At 36.9% G+C, this 27,781-nt stretch overlaps 3 protein-coding genes across 7 annotated transcripts in view; 2 read left to right on the forward strand and 1 right to left on the reverse strand.

Annotated features, from left to right (window-relative positions):
• Nucleotides 1–15,911, reverse strand: part of LOC143452820 (baculoviral IAP repeat-containing protein 7-like) — a 17,757-nt gene extending 1,846 nt beyond the window's left edge. Inside the window, exons 1-14 of one of the 4 annotated variants that reach the window (XM_076953945.1) lie at nt 15,643–15,911; nt 15,397–15,532; nt 13,092–13,144; nt 12,723–13,012; nt 10,853–10,926; nt 10,587–10,727; nt 5,039–5,121; nt 3,150–3,335; nt 2,376–2,490; nt 1,936–2,189; nt 929–1,100; nt 479–591; nt 240–382; nt 115–180 (exon numbers count right to left, since the gene is read on the reverse strand). In XM_076953945.1, the coding sequence (XP_076810060.1) occupies nt 115–180; nt 240–382; nt 479–591; nt 929–1,100; nt 1,936–2,189; nt 2,376–2,490; nt 3,150–3,335; nt 5,039–5,121; nt 10,587–10,727; nt 10,853–10,926; nt 12,723–13,012; nt 13,092–13,144; nt 15,397–15,399 (1,693 nt within the window). In that variant the 5' untranslated portion in view covers nt 15,400–15,532; nt 15,643–15,911. The other 3 variants (XM_076953944.1, XM_076953947.1, XM_076953948.1) reach the window with 3 other exon arrangements.
• Nucleotides 15,912–18,109: 2,198 nt separating this feature from the next.
• Nucleotides 18,110–22,680, forward strand: LOC143451853 (uncharacterized). Its single transcript, XM_076952604.1, has 13 exons — nt 18,110–18,489; nt 18,599–19,012; nt 19,100–19,323; nt 19,528–19,680; nt 19,878–20,084; nt 20,326–20,481; nt 20,916–20,998; nt 21,139–21,261; nt 21,390–21,509; nt 21,594–21,691; nt 21,800–21,985; nt 22,186–22,430; nt 22,559–22,680. The coding sequence occupies exons 1-13, from the start codon at nt 18,290–18,292 to the stop codon at nt 22,678–22,680; spliced, it is 2,331 nt and encodes a 776-aa protein (XP_076808719.1). The 5' UTR covers nt 18,110–18,289.
• A 1,652-nt stretch (nt 22,681–24,332) lies between these two features.
• LOC143451617 (uncharacterized) lies at nt 24,333–27,738 on the forward strand. 2 transcript variants are annotated; one of them, XM_076952321.1, is made up of 7 exons: nt 24,333–24,730; nt 24,904–25,314; nt 25,395–25,618; nt 26,028–26,117; nt 26,313–26,528; nt 26,750–26,872; nt 27,228–27,738. In XM_076952321.1, the coding sequence occupies exons 1-7, from the start codon at nt 24,513–24,515 to the stop codon at nt 27,299–27,301; spliced, it is 1,356 nt and encodes a 451-aa protein (XP_076808436.1). In that variant the 5' UTR covers nt 24,333–24,512; the 3' UTR covers nt 27,302–27,738. The 2 variants fall into 2 exon arrangements, with proteins under 2 accessions (XP_076808436.1, XP_076808435.1); XM_076952320.1 differs by having other exon boundaries at nt 24,336–24,730; nt 25,968–26,117; nt 27,228–27,733.
• The last annotated feature ends 43 nt before the right edge of the window (nt 27,739–27,781 follow it).

Raw genomic sequence — 27,781 nt, forward strand, 5'->3', positions numbered from 1 at the left:
ATCGATTTCTAGCAGCCCGCAAAGTCAGCTCAATAATGCACAGTTTTCTGAGCTAATAAATGCATTGGTAAAGATAAAAAAAACTCTCACAAGAATGATATTAAAAAATCTTACCTGTACTAACAGCTGGCACACTCTCTCCGGCCGGTTCGTTACTCTGCTGGTTCGATTGTGCTTCAGCTGATGCATATCACGTGTTTAATGAAGTTTTTAAGTAGTATGGGTTTTGTTGAAGTTACCTGGTCTCTTGACATTAGCTGGCACACAAGATATTGCCATAGTAGTGTCGCCATTTTCATCACTATCAGATGGTGGAGATCGTGTGAGGTCTTCGATTAAGTTTTCAACTGAACCATACATCTCGTTTCCACTTTGAAGTCGTCTGGAAAAATGTGGCGTAAAACGTAAAATAAAACAATACATAAATAAAAAATTCTCATACAGTTCTGCTGGTCAGGTCGTACACAATATTGTGCACCTTTTTATGAGACGGCGAATCACTCCGCGTTCAAATCCCATTTCCACAGCAGTTTTAACAACGCCGGATCCCATTGCTTCATTAAGCTGACCTTGCACGCGTTGCATTTCCACCTGGAGTTTAAGAAATAAAGACAATGCTGTACCGACGAAAATTTCAGCTATTTCTATGAAGTAGTTGTTAGCAGCAAGCACCGGCACAAAACCAAGAGAAAGGGAATGCCCAGTGAGTCTACATCATATTTTGCCTACATGAGAGCTCTCTTGTAATTCATGAAATAACCTACAATTGCTTTAAAACAATTCTCTTACATTGTAAAAACTATATGTATAAGGCATCAGATACCGGATATAATTTTGTTTGATGACATCAACACACAACCGGTATCATACATCAATGCATTTAATCTGGTTAGTGTAATAAATTCAAACAAACAGTGCTTTTATTTACTTGTGGATCAATAATTGGCGGTGGTGGTGAAAGCTGTCGGTAGCCACGGCCTCTATCGCCAAACGGTGTAACATCAAGTGGTCCTCGCAAGACAGGTCGTCGCAAGTTTGGGAACATGGAAACGATTCGATGCACAAAGTCTGGACCCTTTCTTTGAAGTAAGAATTCACAACTGCAAATAAAATACAGCGCGGCTTACTAAACATTTTATTGTTTATTTAGCCTGTACCTGTTGGTAAATAACAATAATTACAACACATTCACCAGGAACACAGCTGGTGTTTAGCAAAATCGTGTCATTACACAAATGTAATGTTTATGATTTTATTTAATATTTATGATGTCTACTGATATTTCTGGAATATATCTTACGCCTTGATTCTGACATTCAACATTGTTCTATTAATTTTTGTAAAACCTTTTGGTTCTGTGAAGTTATTTCGTCAAACTTAACATCAGCAATCTCTTAACAACAATAAGCGAACCTCAGCTAATAGCTATACTGACATTGGTGTACGCATCATATAAGCTTCAAACCATTGGGGAAGTTTTGAAGCTTTTTCCACTAACTACTACTAGAATCTTCGCCGGTGAAATGTGAAGTGGTCTTGATGCCAAGAGGCAACTCAAAAACTCAGTTGACAGAAAAAAATTCAAACAGCAATTAGAATGAAAGTTATACAACAAAGTAGTATCCAATCATCAAATTATAAGTTCAAAAGTACTGTACAGTAAGAAGGTCAGCAATTGTACGACAACAAGAAAATAGAATTGCCCGGTCTCTCCACAGCAACAATAACCAGCAAAATAAAATTATAAAATTTTGTTAAGTAAAAATAGGACTGTTTTGAAATAATGAGACGCTAAGCACTCAGAAGACCTTAAAAAAAGAGAGACCTTAGCAACTATTGCTTATAGAATAAAATGAGTATAACGTTATCACAAGCAAACAAAAACTGTTAAAAAATAATCAAATACCATACAATGAATTTAGTACAAGGTCTTACGTGGGAAACCACTTGGCATGCTCACACCAGACATTGTCGTCTCTATCCCAGTTCTGGAGTCCACCATTGCAGTACCAGCATTTAACCCTGTCTCTTTCTCCAAGGAAGAAAAAACCAGCCCGAGCAATTTGTCTTGGAGTCGCTCTTACTTGGTGTTGCGGCCATCGATGATCGAATGTTTCAAATCTGGAATCCTCGTTCCTCATATGTGGGCTGACAGGGTTGGCGCATGGAAAGTTGATCAGCAATTGTCTCTGTTGGTGCGTTTAAAACCGACAAGACGATTAGGTTTGAATTAATTGACATTTCCAAAACTATTCACGCAAAAATTCAACTAGCATAAAGCATAATTAAAAAGATTAGAAATATTTGACCAGTAACTGACTGGACAAATTAAAAACACTCATCACAAGTTAAAAATAGATGAAGGCACAACAAACCTGCTCGGATTCAGAAGGGTCGGGAGGATCAGGAAGAATTTCTGGTCGACGAGGAGGCACCAAACGATCACCTGGAGGAACTGGAATGTTCCTGCTTTCTCGTCCTTCAACCATTCTAATGGAAAGATGCAATATTGGGAGCGGAATTTTGTATTACTATTGGAGTATTCATAAATGTATTAAGATACACAAGATGAAGATGAATTTGTCAATTTTTAAACACAATTTTTTGACGAAAAGTTCCAAAGCAAAATGTGTCACTAGTATATCGCCATTGCCCAAAAAACAAGAAACAAAAAAATCTGCTCATCATTTGTCAATGACACTTTGTTTTGTAGGTTAGAAATTCTGGAGTTAATTAATGTATTCACATCTATACTGCTTGAGAAATTCATCATTCGCTTAACATTAAAGCTATGAGAAATGCCATTGAAAAGGAAAACATTCCACTCGGTGCAATTGATACAAAAGCCTATAGTAGGTATTGCTGCCTTGCTCCATGTATACTCCTAAGTACGGTTATTATTATACGGTCATTATGTTAAGTGCCCATAATATAATTCTTTCAAATAGGTTGAGTGCCTTCTATTGCCGATGATAAACCTTTTAATCTGCGTTGGGTGTAAATACTTATAAAAAGATAGTCACATTTTAAAATTAGCTGAAATTCTAGTATGTGTACACTGTACAACTGTACATAATACAGTATGTTGTAATAAAGTTCAATATAGCGTTATAATGGTGGAAGAACCGCACAAGAATTTTATTGTCAACCTGCAGTTTGGAAAATGTCTTCTATGTTCCGCCTGAACATTGTCTCCATAATTCCAATTTCTCAGAACACCTCCACATGAAAAGCATTGAACTCTGTCTAAATTTCCAAGATAGAAAAAACCAGACCGGGCTAAATCGCTTGGATAGACTGTTCTTGTCGCCAATGCCCAATTCGAGAATGACAACCTACAGTTGCACAGGTGATCACAGTCTAATTCAATAAAGTAGTAAATCAAAAAAATAGCATTAAACTAAGGTTAAAAGTACCGAAAGGTATATAACTAATTTTAAAAACAGTCAACATGACTTGAACCACTTGTTCTAAATAAACTCAATTCCAGGTTTAGTGCAACAAAGTTTACAAAAGACAACGGCTGGCATTTATGAAACTATGACTCAAGTACAGCAGGCAACAGTGCAAATGTTAATTTTGTTTATCACTAATGACGACGACATTACCCACAGTTCAAAGTTTACTTTTGGCATCTGAGCTGCTATTTAGTCATTTTCGCGGTCAAGTCTGATGTCAACGAGCTTGTTCTCGTGGTCGAAGGGAGTTTGTCAAACTGTCCAGGCATGTTTTCGATTACTGGGAACGATTCGTTCGTTAACCAACCAACCAAACCAACCATTTGAAGCATGTCTGACATATAAGCCTAAGTAACCTTTATTCAACTTTCGTGACGAACCTTTTGTGACAGGAAAAATACTTAAAGTGTAGAAAGGACTTCTTCTTTGTTGGTAAAATCGATAATCGTATTAACATATTTCCCCCGCAACTTCTACTTAAGTATTGATTCACACGCTGACATTGCTGACAATAACTTTTTACTGAACAAGTTCGTAGCTTTAACGCTAAGAGTTGAGCATGTGAAAATGGCAAAAGCCACGATATTTTATAATTGTAACGTCTCTGCGGGAAAGCGTTACATAATTTCCCGCACAAAACAGTTTGTCAGCCCGTATGACGACTTTAAGCCAAAGCGTCACCTGCTCGTAAAATGTCTGCTGCATTTCTTTCGCAATTGATACCAAAAGTCGTAATCAGAACGAGTGCAGAAATAGACATATTTAGCTATTAAATGAAATACTTGACATGTTTCGGACTGTGCTTCAGTTATTTCGTTTAATAAATAAATAAATATATCTATTTCTGTCATTTTCTAACTACCCAACATTGTCGTGTCGTGTCGTATACAAAGTTAATCTTAACTTGCGCTCTTAATTATCTTTCGAAAGCGATTTGGGTGATCTACTTTGGTGAAATATGAATGTATTATAAACGCTTCTTGCTATTCGATGATTGTTCGCTGCTGCCTATATTCAAGGGCGACGTAAATTTAATTTTTCTTTTTTGAGAAGCTTATAATCGCGGCAATACGGTGCTTAAAAAAATTCTCAATGTCCACGAATAAGTTTTTAAACAATGACACCGATAGATAACCATGTGGGAACAGAAATTAATCCCACTGGCGACAGTAATTAACTATAATATTGTCGGTTCAGCGACAGAAAATGTCGTGTATTTGTAACAGCGGCCGCAAGCGATGCATATTACGTTGTCATGGTAACGTTTGACGCAACTCTTGATACTCGGCGAGCAAATGTAGTGACAATGTGTAATATGTTGGGACAATTTCACGGGCCGTCGACTCGTTCCAAAACCGACAGCTAATACAGTAATAACATCTCGATACGACATCGAGTATTTATTATACGCGCTATAACACGTAGCTGCACTATCTGGTTCACAAAAACAAAAATTGCTTTAACATAAAACCAATCAATTCTTCAATCGATCAGGTAATTTGCTGACTTGACTTCATACATACGCAGCCATAGAAATGCATTTAAGATGCAAAAATGAACTAAGTCTGTTTTTCACTTACATTCTGTCCGCCTCCCTTCGTATATTCAAGGTTCTTATCAGTTGTTCGTGATGGTTAGATGTGATTGTTGCCAATTCGAATCCCTGAAATTAACAACAGGATATACATCAAAAGGAAAAACAGTGAATTGTTATGAAGTGATACAAATTCGGTCTACATTTTATAGCAAGCTTTGGTTTTAAGTTGATTGACAAGCTACAGTAAATATCTATTGCTCCATTTAAACTACGTCTGTAATTTTATGATTAATACATTTACAGTAGTTGAGCTTATGACGACCAAACTTCATATTTACGACACAGAAGCTCATGATACAGCAACCAAAAATTGTTATATTTTTATCTAAATAACGTTCGTGATTTTGCCTGAAATAACCACTCCCATCAAGACATTTGCGTATATTTTTGTTTTGTGAACTGACGATCTTTCATTGCGCTGCTAAAAAAAAACCGAATAATAGGAGCAGGGCCACGTCAATTATTATAAACCTCATGGGGGAGCCACTTTGCGGCCATCATCAACCGCATTTGTCGTGTTAGCTTGAAGTTGCTACAGACCAGCATAAAGTAGGGACTGCCATTTGGAAACGTTCGAAGAACTCCCAGGATAAAAATTACTTGTTTTTCATAACTTGAACCTAACCGAACCCTGTTTTCTATTTTAATTAAAACTTGAACTTTTAGCATACCAATTCTACTTGCCAACTTTTAACAACCGGCTGCGTGACATTCTTCTTTTGGTGAAACAGTCACCATCTTAAAAATGTGCTCAGATGGGTTAAGTTGCCACAATTATGTAAAATGTCGACCACAAGTGAAGCGAATCTCACAACTTAACAACAGCGGTGTGGTGATCGACGGGCGATAATTCAGTCAGATTAATGATGCGCAAAAACAATTACGTATTTCTCGGGTTATGAGCTGGATTCTCTCTTTCAAGTTATTTTCTTGATGCTACGCAGCAGCAATGCAGCCGATGGAAGCAATAAACTAAAATTGGTTTCATATGAAAATTTTTAAAATAGGCTCAAATCCAGTGATTTTCAATCCATGGGAATTTTGTCACCAACATCGACTAAATTGTTTCAATTATGTTGAGTGGCTTTGTAGGACAACAATATATATGGGAAAAGATTAACCGCATTATCGACAATAGCTTATAAAATAGCGTTGCAATTTAAGAATCCAAGCGTAAACACAAAGAAGTTTTAATGAGTAGATATGTAAAAATAACATCGCGGTTTAAGTTCCTTGCAATAAATTATATCAAGCATAATGCTGGTTAATTCGCTTCAGGCTGATATAATTAATCGCAACCACATTTTCATTATGCGGCAAAACATCGTGGTGACAGGCTGAACACGTGTTCACCTGAATTACGGGTCCTGTTCAAAAGCCGGTGAAAACTCGTCTGTATAAACCCCTATCGGACAAAAAAAACCGGATAATTATTTTTAAGAGTGACGCTGCACAGTAAACAGCGATGACAAAAAGATTAGATGTGAACAAAGCAAGCGCTAATGGCGAGGGAGAAAAATCAAAGGTCATAAAAACTATTTGTGAAACGAGAATACATTGCTATGTGATTGCGTCGTTTATCTTTATAATACATAACGTTGACATAACATACATAGGCTACCCGTCAAACCGGTACCGTACTGATTGTCGTGATTAGGCTTTAGGCTGTCACCCATCAAGGCATTGGCAGTTAGAGCAGGCTTAAAAGATACATACCGTATGTGATATACAGTAGGCATCGCTAACTTTACGAATTTTGTCCACGTTTACTTATGAGATCACAAGAGCCTTAATCACGTCACAATTACGGCCATTTTTCTTGAACAGATAATTACCTAACTAATATTTATTTTCCAAAACTATATTATCAGAATATTCAGCGAGTAAAGCTCTTTTATATAAAATCGACTTGTTTTCGGACTTGCTCTAACTTTAATGGAAATAAAATACGCTTTTAAATTTTTGATTTAAATTAAAGTCAAAAATGATTCAATTAAACTAACTACTAAAGGTAAAGCAAAGTAAAACAAATCCATAGACATACTACTTACTATTTCTATATTTGCCCACTCTCGGCTTAGAGAAGTAAAAAATTTAATTAAACTTAATGTTGCCAGGGGAATAGTGGGCGATGATTTGGTAAGGGGGCAGCAAAGCAGGGAATTTCCCCACAAAATACCCGAAATTACGCTCGAATGACATTAGATGCTGCCATCGATATCTACCCAATTAATCAACCGTGCATAACGTGGGTTTAACAACTAATTTGACGTCTGCAAAAATCAAACGTTATTAGCAGATTTAAAGTACTTGAGCATGTTCAGTGTCATCAGTTTCAAATCAGAAATAGCCCAATAGCCTAGTGAATTCACGACACTATGTTCAAAAATCCACTCCGGTATACAATGGATAGGCAAAGCATTGCTACGGTGACGTCATATTGACAGACAATGTGTTCATACCTCATTTTTAAAAACCGCTAGTGGGCACTAAAGAGTGCCTGGATTTTAGGCTACGAAAATATGGTAACCCTATGTTAAACTCTTTTATCAAAATGATTGATTGACATTCTTTTCGTGCTTTTAAATTGTATCTCTCGCCAAATTATTCTTATTCCAAGTCATACAAAGAGCGCCGTAAATGTTCTGATCTATGCCAAGTACAATGGCGGGATTAATCCCAGCGTATGAAGCCACGCAGATCTTTTGGAGCCAGTATTCACGATTGCAACAAGCTTGAGTTTTCAAGACATTGTATACGTCAAACGTTTTTCTCTACCTGGTAAGAGCCATTAACTCTATGAAGTTTTACCTTAAGAAATTTCGCCTGCACCACGTCGTAAGCAGAGTAGGTATTGTTGAAATCACCACTTACCGTAACAAAATGACTTCAGTTTATCATAATTATCGATAATTGCTGGTGCAGTGATGCAATCTGTCCACCCATTGTGACGTCACTTACAACAACATAATCACAGTTGAAAAGCCTTAATTGCATGCGCACTGTGCACAGTTGAAATTGAAAAGACCGATTTCCAAACGATCCAGGCCAATTTTCTTCATTTTAACCTTTGGGTGAGTTCCGTTTTTATCTCTGGTTTATCTTCTGTAAACTAGTTTCAGGTTTATCACGCCCAAGCTATATTTCCTACCACGGCTGACCTTTCCTAATAACTATGTGCGAATAAGTTTTTCTCGCAAACATGTTATATTCACACTTATTCATGAACGCGGCATACATGAATTCAGACAGGAACCATTTCCTCCAAAATAATGCACAAATGGTTTCACTGTTCAAACATTCGGGTGCATTCTAAAACGCAAATATCAGTTTGCATGGAAGCAGTTTTGTGTTCTTGTATTTAATCTGTAAAAAAGAATAAAGGGCCGACGGAAGAAATCATACGTTCAATACTATTTTTCAGTTTCTTGTTAACGTAACTTAAATTTTATAGCGTAGTAACCCAAAGTTTTCTAAACCAACCTTCTAACCTTGACCTTACTTCAAACCCTAAATAACTAAATGGACTTTGTGCATGTCCATGCATGTCCGGACGAGTATGAACGCGGCAAAAACTTTAGATGGACTGTTGTAGGTTGGCTTTTAGTTGTACAGTCTTACACTTCAACTGAACTGCAGATGGTGTACCGACACTTAATCACGCGACACTTAATCACGCGACATTTAATCACCGACACATAATCACTAGGACATTTAATCACGCGACACATAATCACTAGGACAATTAATCACGCGACACATAATCACTAGGACATTTAATCACGCGACTTGGATACTTAATCACGCGACATTTAATCACGCGACACATATTCACTTGGATGCGACTGCCAAAGGCTTCCTTGGTCTTTCTTTTAGAACTCCCCGACAATTGTTTTGACTCCGTTGCGCCGGCTTTCTCTATAATGTTTCTTTAAATCAACACCAGCTTCATAAAGTCTAATTGTTATATTGTCCGAAAGTATAACCTATGTAATATCTAACATTATTCTACTGTACTGTCACCGAAGCTCTTGACCAAAGTACCATCAAAACGTACACCGTAAAATACAATGCTACTTGAAACTGTATCAGAGCGTTGGTTTTGGAACTCTGGAACAATGCCAATGAATGAATTATTACAATTTATACTATCACGACCGCCACATCTCTTTGTATCTATAACGACTAGTCTAGTCTACAGACAATCTCGTACTTAGTACGAGATACTAGTCTACCGCCTTCGCACCCGTTTTATGTCTCGGGCCGGACGATTTCGCAGGCCGGGCCGGATACGGCCCGCGGGCCCTAGGTTCCGGACCCTTGGTCTATACTCTATAGCCTGCCGCTGTCTTACCGTTGTAAATCGTGATTATTTTAATTTAACGGACATTACTATGACTAATAAAAACGGAACGATTCAGTGGCGTGACAAACTCTACCAGAAAAGTCGGGGCCAACGGACATTAGGGCTACTATGACTAATAAGACAGTGCAGTTTAGCTTAGCATCGAAAGGGAATCAATCGGTGCTGCACAAACAGTACGAGTTTGTCAAACACCGTGAGTACGCAAACGGAACGTGCAACGTTTCTGCAAGGAATTGCTGGTACTCAACCTTCTATTCCAATACGGTACAAGGCACTGAAACTGCGCGTGCAAAACACAGTTGACCGTTATCTGTCAAGCGAGATTTTAGTCTATCTTCGTGCAGTTGCTTACACTTCTCATGCATAACATTGCTGTAAATTGTAAATGTAAAAAAATATTGTAAATGTGTGATTAAATGTCGCGTGATTAAATGTCCTAGTGATTATGTGTCGCGTGATTAAATGTCCTAGTGATTATGTGTCGCGTGATAAAATGTCGCGTGATTAAATGTCCTAGTGATTATGTGTCGGTGATTAAGCGTCGCGTGATTAATTGTCGCGTGATTAAGTGTCACCAAACCCTGCAGATATCCTGCTGCATACCATTAACAAAGGTTTTGGTTGAATTTTAAATCACATTGTTTTGATTCTTTATTGCGACATTACTACATTTGTTACATCACAATAGGAGGTTTCAGTATGAGCTCCATATCCTACAAAATTGTTTCCCATCATTGATAGCACTCTACTGCAAGTGCGATAACGCCGGTTTAAACCAATGGTATCTGCCTTTTTGGACCGCGGGCCGCAAAAGATATTACGCGGACAACTTGTCACAGTGAAGTACAAAAAATTGACACGAAATCACGAAACGTGATTACGTTGAGCGAAATTGCAAACAACTGGTCCTGGAGGCACATGCTGTATTATGAGGTCGTACGAGTTTATTACGTGCAAATGGCGTTAACAGGTCGTTAACGGCAAAAGCCTGACATTTAGAACGCATTTTTCACCTCAACCTTAAAACTTTTACCCAGTTTATCAGAGTACCAGTAACTTCAGTATAACTAAATGATGGGCTGTAAGTTACTTTAAGTTTCAGTTAACCAGCTTACACTGCTGTTTATAAACTGCCGGCCGTGACGAAAGCATCTGACACACTTACCGCATTGTTCGCTGGTGGCCGAAGAAGTGGCCGTGTTCTTTGAGCAGTTCGTCTTAGGACTTCGCCTGCTGGTTTTGCTGTTGAACTGACAGGCAGGTTAGCACGGGGTTGTGACGCATTCCTAGCAGATGGCACAGAAGCCTGAAAGGTTCATGCGCGAATAGCGTTGTGATGGTTTTAATAATAATGACAAATCTACTACATACTTATCAAGAATAAATGCGTGGTTCGCATCAATATAAACACAGGTATAACTTGTCACTTGCCTGTCTGCTTTCACAAGTCAGGTTACCAGCTGGATGACCAACTCCCTGGTTGACAAATCGAGCAAATATTCCTCCTTTGAATACAAGAAAACGGGAAAGGGGTCGTACAATCAACAAATTGGGTCGTCAACTGTCATGACGTGACAGAGGACCAGGCCACTGCATGTGCTTATGCTATTCCAGAATAGGATTCGAAATTCTAGAATAGTCGATTATTCTGTAATGTACTTCCCTATGTGCATGCACGCAAAAGTGTGATTAACCCCAAAATGACTTGTAGTTTGCATCGTAAGTAGCAATGCACTGGTGCAATCATTGTAATAAAGGTTTTTTTGTTTTGCTGCTACATCACGACCTGCAACAGGAACCGTGGGATAAGAACCCAACAACACAAGGCTTAGGTGACATACAGTAGTTAATCCAAGTTTAATTCGAAATTGCGCATGCGACCGACAATGTCATCGAAAGCAAGTTAACTTCTGTCCGATTTGTCCTGCTAATGTGAGTCGAGTTCTATATTCTGAGGCAAGAGCCAACTTGGAAAGTACGCCCTTTAGGCAACTTTTCAAAACACCAAAGATTAAAATCTATGGCACCGAAACATTTTCGACATTGAATGCCCAGCAAACTCATAATGATTCTAGTACGATTTGCGGCTGTGTTATTAATCATCACGAGGCAATGGTTAAGACTTAAGCGTGCGTATCGTGATCATACTAAAAGGTCATTCGAGGTTTTAAGGCGATCTAAGGGTTTCCCAGGGGAATAGATCAAGGACGAATATTCCCATACTACAACACCAATACAACATTTCCCAGCAAAAATAACAATCTTTTGTTCATTTTCACTCGCTTTACGCAGTGGATTTGCCTTCATGTGTTTTGGACAATGGGACATGAACAATGAACAAGTATGACAATGGGTCATGAACTATAGGCTGCTAAACTGCAAGCGCGTATTGATATAATTAATTTCTTGCCAACTTTTAAGAAATGCTTAAAAATGCATAAAATTAACCTAAGACTTAATAAATGGCAATACAGGTGGCATGAAGCAAGAATTTGGTGCTTGTTTGGAAGGCTTTCAATTCAAAGTGTAAAACGTGAAACAGGACGCTTTTTGAAATCAGCTTGAGCTTTGCAAGTGCTTTGCGTTGACAACATTAAGGGTGTTTTATCAGATAATTTTCGAAACGGGTTAAAGTTTGTAATTATAATAGGACGTGTACCGAAAATAAGCTAGCTAGACTACAAAAAAGAACTTATAGGGCCAACAAAAGAAACACGCGTTCATCTTTACAAACTACTTGAAAATAAATCTTCAGGCGACTAACTTAGGTTGTTGGAAATATTTGTGGCCTCACAACAAAGTTATCGATAATTCTCACCACTTCACAGAACAATCTCAACAATGTACTCGAAGCAATACCAGCGGGGAATAACCGGGTTAACCACTTTTGCGTATTTCTATGCAGTTTAATCACCGACATAATTAACCACACGCTGTTACTTTGGTTAAAAACGCGCAATCAGCTACGTACACTTGGATGCCATTAATCCGAATCATTTAGTCAGATAAAAGTAGTTTCTGGAACAACAAAGCGGGATACACAGAATTGAAACAGTTAAGAATTCCTTTGTACATTACTCCCAACCGCTTTGGATCAATGAAATGTGAAATCTCACTGCCACTGTATACATCACCATTTCGTAAAATTCTAAAACATTTCATTACATCTAATAATATACAACTGAAAGTAACATTGACTGATATTACGTTACTTTGTTTAATTTACAAGAATCTAATGATATAGCTTCATATGAAAAGAATAACTTCTCTTCTGCAATTTTGGTACAACTAATAAATATACCGATCGGAATATTTCCACACTCTTCTCCCTTCATAAGTTGGCAATCATCCAAATGCCATCTTGGTGACTTGACGTCATCACTGATCGTCCAGTCCTCCACACACAGGCCACAACTGAAGCACTTCACTCTGTCCTTGTATCCAGTGTAATAGAAACCAACTTTAGACAGGTTGCTCGGATTTGCAGGAGAATCTTGAGGAAACTTGATGAACGTGCTCAATCTGTAGGACTCTTTCACAGGATCGCCAGGTGGAATGTAAACACTGCGTTGGCCAGGTGGGTCACGAACCCTGCATCAGAAACAATTGATTTAAATTTGAAACAAGAAATTCTTCCAGGTAGTGTCATTTCAAGCAAAACTCTCGTTACCTGCTGTATACTCGCCCATCAGATACAATCATACTGTCTTCCTGTAAGTGGGCCTACAAAAACAAACCATGTTAGATAGAGTCCGAACTGATCCAAGAAAAGTGATAAATGAAGTTGAGGGAAGCATTTAGGTATGTATGAGAAAAAGATGCACTTTGCTAAGTATGAAAGTTGAATTATTGTTATTAAAACCACCAAGCATCCAAATTGTGATGTACCTCAGATATCAATTATATTTTGTTACGTAGGATTGCATTGTAGCATAAGCATGTTATATGTAACGTATCTTAAGATCCTTCTTTATAGACAAACTGTCTTGTTGAGGAAAATAAACTTGAGTACCTGGTAAGTGGTAGAATTGCACCAATTAATAGCATAGCACAAAGCACTTGTACTCCTGGAAACCCTACATGTACACACCAACCAATCTGTCAAAGACTAACTGTTGGAAACTGGAATTTCTCAGACAAAAAGGAAACAATGGATCTTGTTGCTAGACGTTATCACTTAGATATTGCTGACAACTCTTCAACAGAACGCCATTGTTCTGACACTTGCTGACTGAGGAAAAAATGAATGATTTCTTGCAATCTTATCGCTGAGGCATGCATCAGCATCACTGAATTCGAATGCTTCACAAATAAAAAACACAAATCTTTCAAGAGAATATGTAATATCTCTTTCAAATGTTCGAGTTTGCCATCTGTAAATCAGCCTACAAAGCAGTGGTGAAATACAAATTGTCAGGAACGTGGAAGGACCCAGGCCCACCCAGGTGGTGGAATACAAATTGTTTAGAGTTATCTACCCCATAGTGAAAAGCATGGTAACTGTAGCCTTGGGATTATTCAAGGCTGTGCTTAGAATACTCCACTGAATCCTCTATTTTTAGAGAGGTGGTACATTTACCGCCAAAAAAGAGAGCCCACAGCCTTTGTGTTTGGGCTAGTGATAACTACAAAACGCATTTAACCTAGTGCACCATTTCGCACTCCTGGGCTGCCTGCATCCCCAAAATGGCGTCGAAAAGTGTCATGCTTTCCAGCATGGCTTATTTCCACATGACACTTAGAACTACAAGGATGAACTGAGTTCTAAAAGCAAAAATAGAAAGAAGATTGCTTCTGCCCTAATTAATCCCTAGTCATTAATTAATCTACTTTTTTTACCAAATGGTTCAAATATTTATGGAGTTAAAAAATAGTTGCAAGCTAAAAGCAAGCCTCAGCATGACTAGCCATATGTCCGTCATCAAATATAATCACTAATCTGAAAATACATTGAAAAGCAATACAAGCAACCTTCTGTTATGTTGGTATAAAAAAAAAAATTTCTGTATATTTCACTGTTAAATGGTCATGCCATATATATTTACGAAAATAAACTTTTACTGTGTAAAAGTAGCTATGTATGAGTATTTGGGTAGGCGATATACCTTGCTATTTATCACCAAAACAATAAAACAAAAACTGTGACCTGGTAGATTAAACTAAAATCTGTGTAACACTATACACTATTACAGATACCCAATAATAAAAGCTCTAGGTAATTTTTTTGTCTATAAACGGATGCGAGATCTGGTCCAGCATAAAAATCACAAACAGTTAGCCTCACCTAACAAATAAAATCAGCTATAGGCTTTGATTATAAAAAAAATTATATACTGTAACAACTCGAAAGCCAACAACCAACCAAAAATGTGACTCTAAAAAATGAACATCGAATAGCAGCTTGCATTGATGTAGATAGAAACAGGAAATAATACATACTTTGTACAATGGGTTGAATGGGAAATACGTCAAAACTGTCATAAATGGCTTGTATTTGTAAGGCTGATAGAATGAACACAGGCCATGATTATACAGTTATATGTTAACATTCGGACATTAGATTTATGTTTAATTCAACTTTTGAAACACATGATAAATTTTTTGGGTCAAGTGCAAGTGTACAACCAGGAGACATCACAATTTAAGCAGCTGGGGTCTAGTATACAAATGCATCCTGTGGTTGTGTACTTGTATACCAGACCCGATTTGTCAATAAACAAGGTATTTTAAAAAAACATTCGTTTTACTTTCTTTTATGTAATCATATTACTGATAGTAATGGTTCAACGTTTACAAATCCATTCTAAAACATAACATAAAGCCATATTCTACTTTAGCTATAGACTATAGTAATGATATAGGTTTATTTAAGCTATATTTTAATATCAGTGCCGGGAATCTGACTTCATGCAAATTTACTCAGTAGAATATAACAAATAGCTAGTTACACAAAAATGAAAAACGACAGCTAATACCATGAAAAAATTTCTTGAATTAGATGTTGACAAAAACGACTGCTAACTGATCGCTTTCAAATTCAAATTCTATTGGTATTGTTGATGAACTTCACGGGAATCAATCCAAGTAAATCAGACCCTGCTGGTATTAAGTCTAAAATAAGAAAGAACAAAAGAAAAAAATGTCTTTAGCGTTTTGCTAAAAATGTTAGACGTAATATCGCACAGTTAATGGCATTATGGGTATCTTTTATCATTTCGTACCAATTTAAGGCATTGATCACTTCATTGAAATGAGTTGCAGTACGACTTACTACAAAAAGAACTTAGGCTATAACCTCATACTTTCTTAAAACTTAATATCTCGGACCTTGCACCTGATGTGAAAGTTTAAAAGCATACATCGGTGCACATTCTTTAAAAATACATATTTCAAGACTTTTAAAGCTGAAAACCAGCTCAGGCCAAGACACTTTAAAGTGCAGAAGCAACTTGCAGGCCAAGTCTAAGGAACGTCATAGTCCTAGCCCTAGATCAGTGGTGATTAACGTTTGACAACATTGACAATCATCATAAAACAGGAAAAAAAAACAATCTTTTTGGGAACAGGAAAACACGGAAATGATAAAAACATTACAAAATCTTTAAAAACAGTGAAAGGCAAAATCTTGTGGAATTTCCTCAATCTGTAAAAACTTTAGAGGACAAGATGAAATTTCTGTCTCAATTGAACTTGATTTAATAAGCGTAATTTGAACTTCATTTATCGACAGAATATTGCTGTTAGATCTTCAATAATGGCGTCTGCAAAATTTCCTTTTACATTCTTTTGCTAACGTATTTCACTGTAAATTCCAAACTCATTTCATTTATCGAATTTTGTTGTTAAAAAAATATATTTTAAAAAATTACAGATTTCTACTGTTAACTTTAGGCTGGAGCTGGATTTGTGTGTCTTCGACAGGCAGTGGTAGGGCCGCCGAAAGATACAATGTAGAATCCTGATAAAAATAAAAACTTTTCATCAAGTGTTCAATGCAAGCCATTAGTAGGCTACCCGAATTCTTTCATTCTAATTTGGGTTTGTAAGAAATGAAATGATTTTGGTGGCGGTTTCTGGCTTAATGTCAAGTTATATATTAGACCAGGGGTCGGCAACACCTGGCACGCGAGATGATTTGACGTGCACGTTATATTAGGGTTGCCATACGTCAGGATTTTCCCTGACATGTCAGGGAATTTAGTGTTCAAATCTGCGTCAGGGAGAAATGCTAAAATGTGCTTAAAAGTCCGGAATTTTTTTAAATTGTCTTTCAGTCCAAGTTTTTCCAGGCTCGCCACCTTTTTTCCAACTTTTTCTAGGTCAGTTACGAAGAACTTACTGCACTGCTAGCACATAAGAAATGGTGCAGGTATCTTCAAAAGTCAAAAAACGCTGAATGTCCCTCAGAATTACTAAGGGTTGCCCAGTTTTTCTTTGCTGTGGCGCCATACAACGCAAATGTTGAGCGGGTGTTTTCAATGATGCAGAGTCAGTGGACAAAAGAAGGAATTAAGATGACCATTGAAACAATGAAAGGAATTTTAAAAGTTCAGTTCAACTTCAAAAACATGTCTTGTGAGAAATTTCATGTGTTTTTGAAGTCCAACAAGGGCTTGTTTAAAAAAATCAGATCTTCGGAAAAGAACGATTGGTATGAGGGAGAGTAGAGTATTGCTTATAAACTGCTATACGTTCATTACTTGTAATTACCTTGCAGCGTATTTTGTAAAAATTCTGTGCTAATTTTCGTTCTCGTAAATGTTACTGTTTAAAAGAAAACTTGCAGTACAACATTTCTTTGTTGTTTTTGTATTGCTTAAGCATAATAAACACGAATTCGTGTTTATTACAAAAAGCAATGGCGGCAAGGCACTTCGGTAATATTGTAAAGTTAGTCAATGCAACTGAGGTAAATTTGTTATTGTGCATGGATTGCGCATTATCAAATATGGTAACCCTACGTTATATCACCTTAAGAAAATGTAAAAAAATGCCTTACAAAATATTTGGCACGTGAGTTGTTGATAATTTGACATTGTTCATAAGCTGGCACACTGCATAAGAAAGGTTGCTGAGTGCTGACCCCTGTATTAGACAATACATAATTTGGTATTAAGCAAAACTCAAAACGTCTGAAAATAACATGATTGCTAATTTTTTGATTCTAGTAAGTTATATATTTTCTGTAAATACAATCTTATGTGTTTTATAACACTCTTAAAAAATCGTGTTCTGTTTCTCGAAAGTTGCATTAGGCCTACTTTGAACTTGCATTTACCTTAACATTTAGCCTATTCCCGTTTCACATGGATCTTAAAAATTGCAAAAATTTGCATGGTAAGGCCTATAGCCTATGCTGTTTCCTTTCGTGTATTCATTTGAGTATTTATACTTTCATGTTATACTTTTATTTCTACCAATTGTTTTTAAGCTTTTAGCAATTGCTGCTTGTTATTCAAGGGTTGTTTTATCACTTCACTGAAATTGCTTCTCTTAATGTTCCGCGCTTCCTTGCAATGTCTCAGGCTGGTTTCGTTGATTGACTGCATTTTTTCACACATTTTCTCGGCTGATGAATCGCAGCATCTCACCAAGTTAGTTTTGGTTGATGTTTGGCTGGTTTACCTGATTTTGCTTTGGCAAGGTTTTTTAATAATTCACTGCATTGCTTTTTATTCAGATCAAGAAATTGTGCATTAATTCTTTTTATGTGGTAAATAAGGTAGACCATTTGTCATAGTTAGTAAGTTAGTCTTAAGTAAGCGGTGGAAAAAAGCATTTGAATATGGCTATCTTACACTTACCATAGTATTAATGACATAGTAAATTGTTTTCTGACGATGATAGTTGACGATTTTTTTCAATAAAATGTCTTTAATGGGACTTGAAAGCTTTGAGGCCTCCGAATTCTTCACTCGAAAATTGGAATGCTTTGGTAGAAAAGATATCACGGTAACCCAATTTTGTGAACATGAAGTTTTGGGTCGCGTTATTGTCAAAGTTAGCCCACGGAAATTATTTGGAAGTAGGGATAATTTGCTTAAAGATGAAAACAAATCTTTTAAAAGGTAGGTGAGGCAAATATTTTACGAGGAGTAAAATACAGGGTCGTTTAAAGTGTACAAGCATTTTGCTGATAAAAAAATCTAAAAATAGCCACACTTATGTTTCTACCAGAATGCTTCGCCATGTATTAAAGCTTCAGATGATGAACCACAAAAACATTACAAAATTTTACGGCGTCACAAAATGGCCTGGCTTTGCTGGAATCATAACAGAATGCACAGAATGTGGAAGTCTGATGAATTTGCTGCGTTCGAAAGATTTGGTGCCCGACATTCCATGGTGGCTGAGGCAGCGCATTCTCACGGAAGTATTCGAAGCACTGCAGTATCTGCACAACCAACCTACACCCATTGTTCACGGAAGGGTCACTACGCGGAACATCCTATTGGCGAAAGATCTTACGGTAAAGTTGATCGAGATTTCTGGAAGCCACGTGGCTATAGGCGACAGATACGCCTCAATCCGTTGCTTTCTATTGAAACTTTTGTCAACTCCTGAAGATGAAAAACTAGTAGACATTTACAGGTGGGATCTCCTTGTCACATACAGCAGTCGTAATGCTTTAATTTCTGCATTGAAAAGCGTTCACAATATCTCTGATGTTGTTTGCAGCGCTTCTCAGGTAGCTTATGAAATGATAACACGCTGTGTATTGACGCCAATGGAGTTTGGTTTCCTCACGTCTTTGGGTGAACCAATCACGATGTTAAACAACCGTGGGCTTGAAGATGAATTGTGCAGCAACACATCTGATAGCTACATCTTTAACCTTCTGAAGAATGTTGCCTTGAAGTGTGGAAGCGTTAACAAGTATGATAGACCAGATGCTGATACTGGTGAATAAACTAATTGTGATTTAACTATATTAAAGAAGTAGATTTAAGATTTAAGCTTAACATTTTTGTTTTATTTTGTAAATGTATTTATCAAATGTAGACTAATTGTGTTTTGTAAACGTTGCGCTGTATTGGAACCGTATATTAAGTGGGAACGAATAATTAAAGATTAAAAACACACATTTAAATGGTAACCTACTTTAGTTTTAGAAATGTTAGACAAAGGAAAAAACCATTTTTATGGAGAAAAGAAATCTAACGAAGCATGTGACATAGCAGAGAAAATTAATCTTTACAACGTCCAATTAGTTACTGAAAGGGAACCCCTTGATGTGGTTTTCAAATTGAAACTTCACGGTAAATATTTCAAATCAAAGAAATCACTTTTCAAAAACTGAACTCCTTGATATAATAGGCATTTTGTTATTGACTATAACAATCCAATATTCCACTGATTTTAAATTCAAAGTCGGATAAGCATAAAAATATTTGCCATTATTGCATCATTTAAGCAATAAGTCTACAAATTAGTTTTCGACGTAACTTATTACAAGGTAATGAGGAAGAATGGACCTTAACGCACATGAAGAACTCAGCAGACGCTTGTGGGGAAATGGGAATCTCCCCAGTCACACCGTTTTCTGTTAGGCCTCCCAGAAAATCTGAACAAAATAACCCTCGATTATATCCCTTCCTAAAGACAGATAACAGTGACCTAGTATTTCCTGGAGAGAAGACTTCTCCTCAGAGCAAGACTAAAGGTGAGAATTTTCCCGCCTTGTCGCTTCCAATATTAAAGAAATTTGTAAGTTATAAATACCTAATTTTAGATTTTATTGACTGCTAAATATAATAGTTGGAGCAGAACGAATTACTAAACAACTATTGTTAACACAAAGTGCATAAGCTTTATCGTTAGTCGAAAACTTTTCAACAAAATTTTTAAACTTGTAACTGTATTATTATTATTATATTAACTTTTGACAACACTTTTGTGTTAAGAATTCCATGTAGGTATCACTGATTTCGTTGAAGACACGGTGGATTCTTCACTTTTATCTTACGATGGACAACAGCTGTACAAACAATTTGCAGAAAAAACTTCCGATATGGAGAAACCACTAAACACATTTAAAGGAAAACACCCCGACCACACCGGTAAACGTAGAACTTACTGGTGCTTTGTTCCATCTAATGGTTTTGCCTTGATTTCTGTTTCAAATCAAATGATCATGATTAAGTCTGAAACTAAAAGGCAAATTTCATTAAAATGCTTCTATTGTGGATGGAACTGCCGGTACCTGGACGTTCACTGTTGTTTCGTAACAGCACTGCATGAGATTTTAAATTAAGACATCTTCATTTTCACATATGGACCGCCTGGTCCGTAACTTGCTTGGTCTCCACTAGAAACACTTCTCAAATAAAATCAAATAATTGTCAACGTTTGAAAAAAAGGAAAGATTCGATAACATTTTGCTGATTCTCTAAGTGGTACTGACAATATAGATTCTTTCTGTAGCGTCTCAAGCTGTTAACAGATCCGGATTTTATTATAATTTCTTTACTCGAATCTAAATCATGTTTTGCAGGAGACAGTAATCTTGTCAACACATCGATACAAAGATGTTGGTCGTTGCCAGTTGAGATACGATTTGTATACGAAACGTGTGCTGTACGTAATTTACTTTTCCATTACCTATGTGTTTATCAGTTAAATTTTCAGTTATTACCATTATCAGTATCAGGTTATCAATTAAGTACCATTTTCCGTTACTCGCATAATGTTATTTATGTTGTTTTTGTCTGGTACAGATCGTGGGCTACAGAGGCGGCACTATCAACGTTTGTGACTGCAAGATCAACATTCCTCAAGGAGCTTCACCAGAAACCTTTGAGTTCAAGTTTATGCTGCTTTACGGCAGAGAACATGTCGAGGTTATATATAATTGCTATATGCCTGTTACTAGATATTTGTTTTCTACAAAGACGGTAGGTAATTAGTTTGCAATCGGCGGAATATTAAAAAAAATGGCATGTTATCAAATGTTATTTTTCTGATACAGAATTCCGATGTGCAAGTTCTCACACCAACACTAAGTTGCTTGCCTACACAAAACTTTCTAAAACCAGTAACCGTGGAACTTCCAACATGCTATGACCTCAATAAACCTGTTGGCGTTACGGTAAACAACTAAATACATTTTATTTTTTTGTATTGCCACAAATATACATCACACTAAAGGATTTTGAGTTTGATGTCTTTGCAGCCACAAGAAAGCATAAATGGAAAATTGTGGGACGATTTGAGAAAAACCAAACACGTTTGCCGAGATTCAATTCTATTTCAAACCATGTCTTTATCTTGGTAATACGGTAATATTTAATCGTCCAATCGTTGTTCGTTATGCTTTGACATCATTTTTACGGTTGGTGAAAATACAAAAAAAATGTTCTTTTATCGTGATATCTCCAGGCATCGAGTTGTAAACAAAGTGCCAGATCTAATTGGCTCATTTAAGAAAACTTTGGTCTACTTGTGCTACCGCCATCCAAGCAACTGTTCTGGTCCATACGTCACCTTGGAACTCCGTGACAACGTCATGAACCATTTGTTTTCGTTAGGAGAGACAGAAGGTTTTCGTGGAGTTGTGGAAGTTAGGTACGAGTTAGCTTGGGCACGTATATGCTTTTGAAGGACCAAAAAATACGTTTAACCGGTTTTCAATGGAATCTAAAAAAAAATGAGTTAAAAACGTTAAAATATTATTTCTTAAATGGTTATATATCGTTTAAAAAAAATCCAACAGCAGGAAAATATCACCGAACAATTACAGGTTTATGATTATGATTGTTTTAAAGATCGAAGGACGACTTGGTGTTAAAGTTCTCAAATCCAAATACCACCATACAACCAGATGAGAAAATCGTAATGAGCAAAGATATTTTCGAGCAAGGATTTCTTCTGCAACAAAATTTCCGCATTTTGAACAAGGACGAACAGTTGAAATATGACCATAGTCTCTTTAAATTCGAAATAAAGACGGTAACTGATGACAAACTGATATTAGCCAGAAACTTTCAATTTCCTAACACTATAGGGGAAGGTCAGTATATTTCCACATGAAGTCTGAACTGACTGAAGTCTGTTTGTGAGCTTTTATGACTTGTTGTGAATAATTTCGTCGTTTACGCCACATTTTTCGCAATTCACAATTCACAGTTTTATTAACAGATCGGTTAACAGAGATCACGCTTTCCCACTGTACAATTCCAAATGTGTCCGCTCCTGCCTGTGGAACAAGAGGTGACCTAGTACCTCGTGATCCAAACAAATCCGAGCGAACTGAACATTGAGAACACTGACAACACTGAGAACATGTTGGATCGCATTGACTCAAGCCAAGATCAAGGCGTTCATGATTAAGCAAAGCAAAGTACATCGGATGAGATCTTGGTCTGAAGCTTCAAAATACCTGCAAACGTTTCGAGATGTGACAACAGGATCACTTTAGACCAGGAACTTTACGGCTGTGCAGGCGCCAATCTTTAGAAAGTGATTGATGTAATGTACGAACGTCGAACGCGTTATCTAATCACTGTTTACGCCATAAAAAGATACTCTTCGCAATCCACATGATGGCATTTTTTTGTTGTGTTTCGTGCTTTTTGTTGTGTTTTGTAACTTTGATCTTAATGATGATGTTTTTATCGTTTTATTTTTGTTAACTTTTAACAACAAGAAATAAAAGTACAGACACTTCCAAGTCAGACTTCGCTGTTAAACTTACAACGGTCACCACAAAGAGCTTATACAGTAGAATTAATTTTCACAAGCAATGTCTGCCTGCTTGTCCGTCTGTTTGTCTGTCTCCCCCACAAAGAGCTGTCTCTTTGACGACTCGACTTGACTGCGATCTTACTGACCAAATGACTCGAGTCACTTCTAAAAGACTCGACTTGACTTGAGTCTTAAGACTCTTTAATATTTAGCATTTTATTTGAAAAGTGTTTTGTGAACAATAATTACCTCCCAACACGAAATCTACCAAACAAATGTATTAAGGATTGTTGCTCTTGGCTAGCCTAGTGGCAGACAAAATATGATTACCTGGAAAAAACTACAATAACTCGGTTGTTGTAAATCTGCTAGATGTAGGACATAAGATACATGCAGAAGTTGTATGATTAGATACAAAATTATGGGTTATTAAGGCGACAGAGTCAACGTTGATGTTAACATGCACATGATGAACTCCTATCTCGAAAACAAATTGTTTTTTGTGAAGTTGCTTTCTGAAGTGAAGTCATTTTCTTAATCACGATTTATAACCATAATCTCAACCGTGAATCAGATTACTGTTTGTGCAGGCAGTTTCTCAGAGAATATTAAAGAACAGATTTTCCATGCACAATTTTTATACGATTTTGCAGCTGGCCACAAGTGCTCGAAGTGACAAACTATAATGTTTTCTATACATGCAGGCGTAGGGCCTAAATGAACATATGAGGATAACTCTTCTAAAACTACAAAATTACAAAACCCTTTGAGTACGACTTGGTTAAGTATTTGTTTTAAAGGATGTTGTTTGCTGGTAGGTTTGAAATGATCTTGTTTTTTAAAAATTTGCTGAATATTCGGAAACTTGTACTGTGATAACTTGATTCCCTTAGCATTAGTTGTAGGGCTACAATCACCGCTACAACTACATATGGCATTTCACATGCGGTCTGCAACTATTTTTTATATAAATGTTTCTAATTTTCATTAAAAAGCTTGCCATTCTTGGTTGCTACAAGGCATTTTATTTCGTTTACATTTGCATTTTGACAATAAGCGTGTTATGCATCTCAATTAATTGTAATTGGCCAGGTGTGATTTTAGCATTCCAAGCATCCATGCCGCGAGATAAATTCGTTGATTAGTTTCGCTTTTTACGATTTGTTTTGTTGGATGTGTTCAAATACGACAAGCTTAAATTTCTGCATCAGTTTACACGATTTTGCAGCAGCACTGTCAGCAGGTATGAGGTCGAGCACGTTCTACTTGAAGTATGAAGATTAATTCTATGTAAATGCATCAATATAATTAGTAAAGAGAAGAATGATTCATATTAGATCTCTTTTGATATTTCTTAAGAGTGTTTTATAGAATAAACTTAGTTAACATAAACTTAGTCTTCGGAAATATGCAGTTTCAAAATCCTTTCCACAACCTGTCTTTTGTTGGACTTCGAAATTACGAGGCCTCTCATTTTTTTACTCAAAAAGGCAACCAGTTAGGTGAAGAAGAAGTTGCGATACTTCAAGTGTGCAAACACGAAGTTTTGGGTCAAGTGATGGTGAGGTTGCGACCAATTGAAGGTACCAGTCAATCACCTGATGTTGAAAACCAATCTTACAAAAGGTAAGACAAGGAATCATGCAAGAATTGCTTTAAAGCACACTCCAATAAATAAACATTAAAACGGTTTCAGTCGATGCATTCTGTATGGTATGTTGTGAAACAAATAAGATTTTATAAAAGAGCCACATATATTTTTTTGCATAGAGTAAGATCAAATATGCAAATAACTTTAGGACGTATTTTGAGGTCGAGAGGTTTCGGAATGTCCACCATAAAAACATCGTACAATTTTACGGCGTCACAATGTGGCCTGGCTTCGCCGGAATCATAACGGAATCCCCAGAATGCGGAAGTCTGATTAGTTTGCTGCGTTCGAAAGATTTGGTGCCCGTCATTCCATGGTGGCTGAGACATCGCATTTTCACAGAAGTGTTTGAAGCACTGCAGTATCTGCATAACAGACCTGTACCGATTGTACACGGTGACGTTACTTCGCGTGCTATCTTATTAACGGATGATCTGATCGTAAAATTGAGTGACATTCATGCAATCCGTGAGGCCACTGCTAATCCCTCGATGGCCGATGACTTCTTGTGTCACTCTTTGTTAACTCCTGATTACCAAAAACGGGTCGACGTTTACAGGTGGCAATTTACTCAGATCCGATTTTCTCCGCTGCTTTGTACTAACTCCTTTACCCAAAATATTTCTTTTGTTTTCTCAGCGCTTCACAGGTGGGCTATGAAATTATAACTCGAAAAATATTGTCTAAGTCGGAATTTGGCTACATCACTTCGTTGCATGAACCGGTGGCGATGTTGGCCGGACTTCAGCTCGAAGATGAGTCGGGCAGCAACAACACAGATAGCTCCGTCAGGAATCTTCTGAAAAAAGTTACCTTTATATGCGGAAATCTTAACAAGACGGATGGAGCAGACGCTAATACTGGTCAGTAAATGGGATTCAAGTTAAAAAGTTCTTGACGAAATTTTTAGGACTGCCACTATTTCATCGGAAGTCGAAAGCTAAGGGTTAAGGTTTCTTAAGCTAACTTAAATGTTCAAACAGTAACCTAACCCCAGTCTACCATCTACTCTAAATCTAAATTCAATTAAATCAACTTCTTGCACATTCATTCTTTTTATCTAATAGCCTACATCTAACAATGGGCTGCATGGCCTATACTTACGGGGAAATAGTCACTCCGAATTTTACTTCTGTCAGTTGCTACTGCTTTGTAGGTCTTCCATTTATGAATTCGTAGACGTAATTTGCATTAAATGAGAAACTGGTTTAGTTCTAGGATTGTTAACCAGCAGGCAAGAAGACTATTATACCACAAAACTTTTTAACGAAGCTCGTGAGATTGGGAAGTGGATTACCCTTCGACCAGTGCAATCCTTTGCCGAAAAAAAAACTCTTGATGTTATTTACAACAAGTCCAGCGGTAACTATCTAACTGAAGGAATTACTTTCCTTAACAATATTCAAGAATATTGTACAATTTGCAAATAACTTTACGGAAAGCGCTGAAATCTTTTGTACTGTACATTAATTTTGAGTCTGAGAGTTTTAAATATAACAAGAAAATCTAGTATTATTTAGACAACATTTGTAAAACTTTATATCCTTGATTTATTAGGAGATAACCAAGCAACTGAGAAGACTTCGGCCAGAAACTTTCAAACGGACTCACGAAGGAAACCGGTTATGTCACCACCATCACCATTTTTTGTTAGACCGGCGAATGAACATACTCCAGGTACAAGCGTAATTCCTCCAACAGGAGCCTATGACGCAAGATTTGTTCCCAAGGACGGAACGCGACGAAACGCGTTTGTTCTCAAGGAAAACGAAGGTAAGTCACTTTGCTGGCTTGTATGCTTAAAATAAAAATCGTAAAAACAGCTTGAAATTTAAAGGAATTTTTAAAGTATCAATTTGAATGACAGGGAGTAGGAAAAATTAGAATTTTAAACTTTAAGATGAAAACAACCAAGTCCATCTTTCACGTCATTGTAAAAAAATAAAAACAGCTTTTAATTACGAAGTTTTTTAATTTTTCATGAAATATTTCAGTTTCACCTTCCACTGGGCCGAAGTTGTTTACATTGTTCGAGAGAGCAACTTCAGATGGGAATAAAGAGAATCAACCTATGACTCCATTGAATGCTTGGAGAGAAAACCACCTCTTCCACAAGGGTAAAATTACAGCTTTCTTACATTTTTTGTGATTTGAGTTAAAAAGTTTCCTTTCAACAGTTTTCGCGAAAGCACTGAAAATAGACCCGTGATCAAACTTTACATCTGACACATTTTACCCAACATATATCTTGGTTTAATTGAGTAAATTTCTGCTTCTTAGAAATAAAATGTGACAACCACAATATTCAACGCTTTTGATAAATACTTTCCATGCATGTACTGTCGCTTATTGTGAAGTTGAAAGCTAATAACGTGTCTATAGTAACCGCATTCCTACTTCGCCTTCTCATGAAACATGGTCTTGCAACCTGAGACTCTTTTCAGCAACTGAACTTTCTTACATCTTTCACAGCTCGGTCAGCAGACGAAATGCCTTCTCACCGTAATTTTGTAAATTCGCCAACTTCTGCTGGATTCAATTGGTGATCAAGCATCTGACGATGACAAAGTTAAGCGACCCGTACACCAGCAATTGCTTGATCAGTACCATCAGGAGATCCATAAACGTTAGACAAAACCATCTTTCACATCATTTTTTAACCAAAACACGAAGCTTGATACACGGCATGGAATAGCTTTAAATCATTGCTCACTATTTAGTGTTTTAATTACAATCCAGCCGGATTTGGACGATTTTTGATTGTTTCGAAATGCTTTTATCGTCTGTGGGAAATATGTATTTTCTGTTTAAACATAGTTCTAAACTGAAGAACTAAACAACTTGGAACAAATAAAGCTGTACAGCCCTTTGAGTCAAAATTACGTAAGTTGCCTAGTAAAGTGTACGTGTGACCACATAAAGTATAAAAGAACTGAGTATAATTGTAGCCTACCTCCACGGAAAAGGTCGTTTAAAAATTTGAGTTATGAGTTGACGCAAAAAAATTTTAATGTTTGACAAATTAA

This window comes from Clavelina lepadiformis, chromosome 4 (genome assembly GCF_947623445.1).
Source record: "Clavelina lepadiformis chromosome 4, kaClaLepa1.1, whole genome shotgun sequence".
NCBI classification, from domain to species: Eukaryota; Metazoa; Chordata; class Ascidiacea; order Aplousobranchia; family Clavelinidae; genus Clavelina; species Clavelina lepadiformis.